The 9191-nt window shown below is 43.2% G+C and overlaps 1 protein-coding gene across 1 annotated transcript in view; it reads left to right on the forward strand.

Moving 5' to 3' along the window:
* Positions 1-8736, forward strand: part of LOC133342262 (BRD4-interacting chromatin-remodeling complex-associated protein-like) — a 40838-nt gene extending 32102 nt beyond the window's left edge. The window contains 1 exon segment of the mRNA XM_061551307.1: positions 346-8736. Coding sequence (XP_061407291.1) covers positions 346-1847 — 1502 coding nt within the window. The 3' untranslated portion in view covers positions 1848-8736.
* Positions 8737-9191: the final 455 nt, after the last annotated feature.

Consider the following 9191-nt stretch of genomic DNA (forward strand, 5'->3'; position numbering starts at 1 on the left):
CGCACCTCCGATTAGCGTGGTTGTCTATGTACGGTGCGAAAGAAGTTCAACATACGTACATATAGCCCAGATCGTGTTTGCATCATGGTAGCCAAACGGGATTTGGAAAGTTTTGGGTAAGATTTTCATGTTGGGAACAGAGGTTTTTTTAGTCTCTACATGTATTGTCAATTTTGTGTGGTGTGTGTTTAGTATGGTGGTTTGAATGTATATGGGTAAGTTATGTATATATTGGTGTGTATATTTTGAATGTTAGTTGTATGTATGCTTGTTCAAATCCTCCATGTAAGTCTGTACAAGACGCCTCGCTGATTATTTGGACACGTTGAACTGTTGTCTCCACAGCTGCATACCTGGCCTCTCTCTCACGCACTACGAGTTCGACCACGACGACGACGACGACAACCCCATCAACCCCATCAACCCCGTCGCAAGCCCCGTCGCAAGCCCCGTCGCAAGCCCCGTCGCAGGCCCCGGCGCAGGCCCCGGCGCAGGCCACGTCGCAGGTCCCCAGCGTGGCCAGCGCCGTCACCTCAGCGAGTACTGTTACGGAGCGAAGCTCCACTCAAGTGACACCCATTCGCATTGTCATCAAGCAAGAGCGCATGGTGGGCTCGCCTGATCGGGCTGTCGCCAGTGCAGCCGATCGAGCCTCCACATCCGTGCCAGCATCCAACCGGACGTACGTAGCCAGCAGTAGCGGCGGCCTCAAGCTGAAGATAAAACAAGGCGACGGATATGGGGTGGTGATCAAAAACACCGCAATAAAAGCAGAGACAACAGCCACGGCACAACCACCACTGCCTCCGCCGCCGCCACAACAACAGCAGTCGATGGCAGCCCCAGCCCTGCCCTCTCTTCAACCAACACCACCCGCAAAGAGGCCGTCCGAACCGATTCTGCCCATAGCAAGTAGTGGGCAGGTGAACGGCTCGGCAGACCTCTCCCCACTGTTGTTGCCTGAGGTACGGCTAGGGGCGAGGGGCGCAAGCGGGCATAAGCTGGCTCGCCTGTCCTTGCCGTCCGAGGAGGGGCGCGGCCGCCTTGGCCAGACCGACACGCTGCTGAAGGTGGCGAGCGGGCAGAGGGGAGGCGTCATTAACTCAACGTTCACTTCCTCCTCCGAGACGGCCAAGGGTAGCATTGCCAGTCTGCCTGCTGGCGCCTTCAACTCTGCTATGGGCGGCGCCAAGGACGGCCTGGCCGTCGTCAAACCCGTCGGAGTGTTTCACGCTTTGCCAGCGACCGTCGACTCCTCCAAACCAACCCTCGGAAGTGGCAGCAGTGCAAGCAGTATGCTGACATTCAAGCCCGGCAATGGCATGAACACTGACCACACACCACCCGCGGTGGCCAAGCCCAAGCCGGACACGGTACCTGAACGCTCTTTGGAGCGCACAGTGCTGCAGCTCCCATGGGAGTTGCCAGCACGCCTCCGCCTTAAAGTGGCGGACGAGGCCGTGAAGATGGCGGCCGTGGCGGCCGTTGCACCGAGCCTGGGCGACGAGGACGATGGTGACGCCAGCTTTTCGAGCGACAGCTCGCAGGACGATGGACTGACAGAGCACCTGCAGAGTGCAATCAACAGCATCCTCGACCTGCAGAGGCCACAGGACCGAGGCGGAGGTGGGCCCACCGGTGTTGGTGGTGGCGTAAGCGGCGGGGGTGGTGTGCCCAGGCCGCCCCCGCACTTACGGCCACTGCCAGCCATCGTGCCCAAACCGCCGCACGGGCTGCCCCACAAACCCTTCCCCGTGGACTTCCCACAATTTTCGCCAGGCCCCGCACCCGGTGGACCCTTGGACTCGGCACTGGAAGAGGCTGTTAACAGCATTCTGGACAGCTGACGAATCCCACCAACCGAGGTTGGTGAGAAATGTTTTGTGCAGCCACCGCCGTCCGCCCGGTGCCGCAGAGCCCGTCGAGAAATGGGGCGGAATGCGCGGCATACAGGCAGTAGGGGGTGGCACACGTGGTCAAATTTCAACACTCGTGTCCGTCGGTCTCGTTCTCTCTTCGCAATCACGTAAAAACCAGCCTGCGAGTTTTTCTTCGGGAGGTGGTGGTGGTGAGGGGCTGGGCCCTTGCAATGGTCAACCGAGAGATGGGAAGGCGGGAGGTGCAGCAGCGTCGCGAGGTCGTTGAGTTACTTGTCGTGGTGCCCAATGATGATTTGTTGTAACGTGTAATGCGGTTGCAAGATAAATAGAGTAGAACTTGAGCAGACGATTTGCCATGAGCCACTTTTACTCTACTTCTTTTGTGTGCGCAATGGTGCGTGAGTGTGCATGAGTGCTCATTTGGATGTTTATAAACTATGGGAGTCTAGGCAATAGGAAAGTGTCTTTTAAGAAAACAGATCTGACCTTAAGTCAGCTTATCCATACATTTTCTTATGAATGTCAAGTATCATAAAAGCTGTAAGTTTTATTTCTTAATAAAGTTGCATTTATTTTTCAGTTTTATTCACAGCAAATCATGCCAAGGTGGCGGCACAGGGTTGGCACGTAGTACATTTCCATGATGCCAATATAATTAGGAATTGTCTGTTTTTTGCGTGTTTTCAATGTTCTTATTTCTCATTGCACATTCCAAATTCCCATGTTTAAAACATCATGCAAAAATATTTATGTAACAAAAGCAGGTCCGGTTATGAAACAATGTAAACATCCCATTTGATGAGAGATTACGAGAAGGTTGTGAATTTGCCTCTGTGTTGCGATTTTTTTGCCTGCTAACATTTTTTGCCCATGTGATGCATACCATCTCTAGGCTTCCTGGAACATTACACATCTTGACCACAAAACTAAACGCATTGGCAAGACATTTGGTTTAAGCAAATTAACATTTACTCCTGTGTGTGCACACATTTGTGCCTTACACAGTATTGTGTGCACAAGTTTCCTTTTACAGAAATAGAAATGACATTTAACGTAATCTATAATATGGCTCTTCAGAATGTACTGACTTTTTTCCAACCACAAGGTGTTTGTAAAAGTACCATGTGATAAAAACTTTATTTGAAGCTTTTGTGACTGCAGGAATTACTCTTTGGTCCTTTAGGTAAAGTCAAGTAGAAAGAAACTAAATTAAATAATAGAATACGACGTTTCGATTGCAACACAAGCAGTCGTCATCAGGTACAACTAAATTTGAGAGAGAGACAAAACACAGACACGAAGACACACAGACAGTCTATGTTATGTGTCTCTCAGAGTCTCTGTGTTGTCTCTCTTTGCTTGTGTGTCTCCGTGTCTGTGTTTTGTCTCTCTCAAATTTAGTTCTACCTGATGATGACTGCTTGTGTTGCAATCGAAACGTCGTATTCTATTTAATTTATTTTCTTTCTACGTGAATTTACCGAAAGAACCGAAGAGTACCATGTGATAACTAACGTAATCTATAATATGGCTCTTCAGAATGTACTGATTTTTTCTCCCAACCACATGGTGTGTAAAAGTACCATGACATTACAATTCCTAAATTCACTAATACACTCTCCCAGGTTAAAAAGTTTCCCATTTACCACCAACAAACCAAACAAGTTTAGAAACTAAAATGTAGAAACATGCGTATTAATATAGAAAAAGGCAAATTTTAGTAGCTAAAATGGTAATCGTTTCGCTACAATACCAGTAGGTGAATAATTCTGCAGCTTACTCTCACGTGTGATACACTCTTGCGTGCCTGTGCACTTATCTGAGGAGCATCAAGTAATTCTAACACTAGTATGTGATCTAATTCTAGATTTGAAGCTTTAGTATGTGATCTGTAGTTTCTCAGATGCCTGCAGCATTTTGTTGAGGAGGCCATGGAGTGTGCAGTTGATTCGTATAAACATGTGTCACTGTAAAAATTTCGAGGTTTTAATTTAAGCAGGCATAATTGTTCAAGAGCACCAGATAGCATGTATGGTCTAATTTCATCTGCTGAAGGGACAGACTGGGCATGTAAGCATTTATGGAAATAGCTTATGTTCACCTTGGTAAGCATGGATTTTTTCGATTCATGAAAATTAAATGCACTTGTTATAAGTGCAATTGTGCAGATAAGACGGAGGTTAATGAGATTGCAAACCAGACGAAAGATCTTTTGCAAATTAATGACCTAGTGCAGATATGTTAAGGTGGTAGCTTTGACTCCAAACCCCCAAAAAGCCTTTTATATGGCACCTGTGTGAGATTATTACGACCACAAGCAACTAGGTGATGCTCTATTTTGGTTAATTGTACGTATCATTTAGCAATGACACGTACAAATTCAATTGTTTCTTTCGAATTAACTTATAGTATCTTACAATTTAAGTGTTGTTGAGGCACTACCAGAGTATACATATGGCTAAAATGGTTATGAATAAGATTAATGTATAAATACAGTGTAATCTTACATTGTTACTTACAATGTAATGCAGTAATCAGGTATAATACCAAAAGCTAGACATTCGTTTTGAAATTGCATTTCTGTTTGCTGACCGCGTGGTGGAGCCGAACACTTTCCTCATGGACGTCCACGTAGGGTTGGGTTTTTTGTTCATCACTCGCCAGTGGGGGGGGGTCCAGTACCGCCTGCATCTTGTTTTATTTGCAATGTGCTCCAACCGTTGCTGAACGCGCTGGACGATCTTGGGTGGTAGCCCTCGCATGCTTGTGGACAATAAAGCACGGGGCAGAAAATACCGTCTTCCCAGACGAGAACTGGCTTTGAACGGAAAATTTGCCAGTGCATTGACCATGATATCTCATATACAACATCTGCTCGTGCTACTGTGCTTCTCTCGTTGAAGCAGATCTGAAGCAATGTGTATTGGCCAAAATTTACGAGAAAATGTTTGTATTTTGTTATGCGCCTGCCCCACTGGGTATCTCTTCACTGTGCTCTGAGTGTATGTGTATCTGTTTCTGGTGGTTGTTTTTGCACGGCTCCACATGGGTACTTCACTTTCTTGGACTGTCGGGGATTCCACATCATCAGAGAAATATATTGGTGAAATGGTTTCAAATGATCAGCTCCCTCAAATGTGCTTCTTTAAAGCAACTTAGAAATGTAGGAGCTATGAAGTATTGTCAAGAGCATTGATTGTGAATGAGCGTGGAGTGTAACGAAAGTGTCGCTGTTAGCGTAACTTATGGACAGTATCGGATCGGTGTATGCTTTGGTGTAGGTTGTCGAGTGAGTGACTCGAAGATGACCGATATAAGTCCTTACCCCTATCAATCGTCATCCTCAAAAAGTTTGGGCACCTCTTGTCTCCGTCATTTACAATTTGGGCTTGAAAGCCTACGTCAGTGGCTGTTGAAGAATAACTTGAAGGTTTTCCTGAAGTGAAATATCTGCAGCTGAAAATATATTTACCTGGTAGTGTCTTGTGTTGGTGGAAAAGTTTACATAAACACTTTTTTAGAAGCTGCATAAAACAAGCAACAATTAAATATACTATATTGTATGACAGATTAATATTTGCCAATTAACTGTGTCTTGCTTTTAAAAAATGCATAAGTTAAAATATTTGTTGACACTTGCAAGGATTTTGGCAGATTTTGGCAAACCTCGGCGGTGATGCCACAGAAAAAGTTAATTGACGATTACAGTTCAAATTTATATATCAATTTAATGCTAAATAATCTCAATATTTACAGAAGCTTATTAAGAGACGTTGAATAAGCAAAAGTGTAATGTGAAAAAGACGTCAAAGGACAACTCACCAATGTTCTGTTTAACCACATTTGTAATACGTGGCGTCCTCCAGTGCCGAGATGTTCTGTAAATGGGAAATTGATGGTCATGAAGTCGTGTTCATAAACTTGGCTTGCAAACTAAAGCCAGCATTTGTTTAATCCTGTGCTGCATGCCCATCACAGCCTTGCTTACCCCCCTCTCCCCCGTAGCAAATTCATACATTTGGGCCTTTGTTATTGTGACATCCTGAATTGTCCTGTTTAGTTATATCCGCTGTATATGCAGAATATATAGGAAATCTATGTCTTGCTGCCACAATGGGAGGTTGGATAATTGGAAGCTATGTTAAGTAATATTATTTCAAGAAATTCCTCAATTATAAGTTAGTCCCCCCCCCCATAATAGGTTTCTACATTGGGCTATTTGGCCAGTTCTATTTTTTTAGTATTTTGAATGTGTAAGGAAACTGGAGTTCCCAGAGAAATTAATCAAATACGAGGAGAAAGCAAAGTATCGCACAGATGGGTTAACAAAATCTAGTTTAACTGCCATCTTATGGCCTTTTAGCACAGCAGGATTAAGAATCTTACAATTATACGTGATCCACCAATCCTCGCCTCCAAATTGCAGAAATATAGGCATGCATTGTAATAATGTTGGTCCCTTTAGAAGAAGCCTGCATCTGATGTAATCTAAACCACAAATCCCAAGTCCTAATCTTAAATCTATTTGTCACTCTTCAATCTCTAATCCCTACCCTTCGGAGCAAAGAACAGAAATGTATTCTTTAATGGATGAATGTAAACATTTGGACTTTACCTATCAAAATTGTTGAATTGAATTGTGACCAAAATTATCCTACTTCATGCCTCAGAACAGGAAACGCTATGATTGTAGCTGTGGCGAGGTGTGACTAGTTAAGGTCTCATTGTTTGATTTTTCACCTAGACTCCATTATTTCTTGTGCACGTTAACAGTTGATTCAATCAAGAAGCCACCACTGTAACCCGGAAATATTGGGGTTGCACATCACTGTTGAATTGTGCTCATTACACCTGTAAAAATTAATAGGATTAGCTTGTCACTACAGCTGCTGTAACATTAAATAATCCACTTTTAGTCTGTGTAGCTGCTGTTTCCACGAGAGTTAAAGCTTATATTGTCAAGTGGCTTCATTGAACTTGTACAATGAATAACGGGTTAGTTAAAATAATAAAACATTTGCAACTGGGAGGAAAAACATCTCAATGTTTTGGCTGCCTGGCCTTCAGACAATGATATTGAAAGCTCAGTTATGTATAACCTTTATCCGAGAGTTAAGACTGCCTACGCCACCAATCGGTGTTTTAACCAGTTCCTTTTTCGAGACAACCTCAGTGCAGAAGCACAAGTGATGGTGGGAGACTCATTCTCACGTAAAAAAAAAAATGGTCGATATAAAATTAACGTGAAAAGCCATTTTTGTTGGTCATAGAATTATGAAAACTGGATGTTCAAGGGAACGGAAGGGGCTGTTGGGACATAGTCATATTTAGTTATTTTTAGCCCCCCAAAAAAGATGTATATGGTAATATATTTGCGTGACCACTTTTGCTCTTGTTTAAAATAACTTAGGTTCGCAAAAAAAATTCAGTCACTAACCGTTATTCCGCCATAGTGAATGCCAAATCGGATTATAACATTTAACGTCCTGATGTGTATATATATATTTTTAAAGAAATAACAAGATTCAAATACGTTTAAGGATTCAAGTTGTGGTCAACTATCATTAGCATTGATCGATTGCAAACATTGTAATTGTTTTACGTAAAATTGCTTAATTGGATTGTCCTGAGAAGCCGTGCATTTGGTTGTAGTTTCCAGAATGTGCTGCATTCTTTGGAATCTACATAGAGCCGACTTTATGGGGCTATGGTTGTGTCCATCACTCCAGTCTATTGGGCATCTTCACTATTGTCTCGGGAGAATCTCACCGAATGGCTTCATTTATGAATCTGGTTTAACTGGCCCCCAATGCACATTGTGAGCATTCACTTTTATTTTGGCTGAATTGTGCCATATTTGTATCTTTTTGTCTTTGAATGTTTTTGTTTCGTTTTACCCGATGTTTTTTTAGCAATGCTTTTTTGTTACCTTAATTTAATTTGCCAGAGTTTGATACTAATGTGCAGTAATATCAGCTGTTCTCATCATTACACCTGCTTCAATTCACAGATCATTTATACGTATAGTCGTTCTCACAGGAGCCTAGTGCTTATCCCACCACTCAACCACAGTCATCGATAAATTAACATGAAAGAGTAAGCTGAAACATTGCTGAAAACACAAATGAACAAACAAGCAATGGTGGGCTTAAAGAGTGACATTAACTGTACTTGTGTTCTAAATCTTGCACCCATGATGATGGTGATGGTTAGCGACGACAGCGGATGACCTCGTGGAAGTGACGCGACTTGAGGCGTTGAGGTGTAGGTTCATTGAGACGGTACGGTTTTTCTGGCCTACTTGACGAGCGTGTACAGGCAAGCGCTGTGTAAACTCTTTATTTTCTCCGGTTAGATTGTACTTGATTGTCGTAGCTACGAAACACTAAAAAAAATGTTTGTTTCACCGTTCTCTTAAAATGCTGGCTACTGAGCCCATTTTCCGTTGAACGTCCGAGGGGCGGCAGGAAAATAGAAAAATAGAAAAGAAAAAGAAAAAAGCGCGCTTTTCGTGCGTGTTTTAAGCCATCAGCTAAAAGTGTGTGTCGTTGCGTCTGAACTGTCAAGCCTGTGGCAATGCTGTACATAACTAGGTTGACTTAGAGCCTGCTTGTACATAGCAGGTCTGCCTGGTGATAGCTTTCATTTTTGAGGCCTTTTGTTGTGTCTGTGTTTTAAATTGTTCATATGCGAAGCGTCTCATTATAGTTCTACAGAGGGTTAATCTATATGTTTGTAACATTACTTGTGACCGTTCACTTCTCTGGGCAGATCAAACATGTTTTGTACACATTTTTACTGAGACCAGTATTTATGAGAAGACATGTTTTTGTAATAAAAATGACTTTTTTATTTATGCTGTACTATGAAATAAGATTTAATTCTTGATGGATGCGATTGCTCGTTGTGCCTTTTTTTGGTTTGTGGGATGCACCAACCAACCAAACACATGACATCATTGGAAAGACAAACACTAATTTTGGGAGTTAACAAATTTTTGTTCACTTTAATTGAACTCTCGCGGCAATTACCATTCACTATCATTGAGTACTTTGTAAGTTACATGTCTTCCAAAGAAGTGGTACAATTCAATAGAGTTGGAATTATATAGCGTGTCAACGCGACCAAATATCAAAACGCTGTATAGAATCTGGGCGTGTTTCTATACAGCACGTTTGTTTTATACCGGCAGAGGGGAAAATGAACAGTTACGGAGAGTCAAGAACACGGGTGCCTCGGAGAAAGGGACCTTTCAGACAATGGGGGCAGCAGAGGAGAATGAGCGAAGCCATTTACAACCGTCGTTCATTG

Source organism: Lethenteron reissneri, chromosome 14, assembly GCF_015708825.2.
Source record: "Lethenteron reissneri isolate LAM-NWPU_2019-01 chromosome 14, ASM1570882v1, whole genome shotgun sequence".
NCBI classification, from domain to species: domain Eukaryota; kingdom Metazoa; phylum Chordata; class Hyperoartia; order Petromyzontiformes; family Petromyzontidae; genus Lethenteron; species Lethenteron reissneri.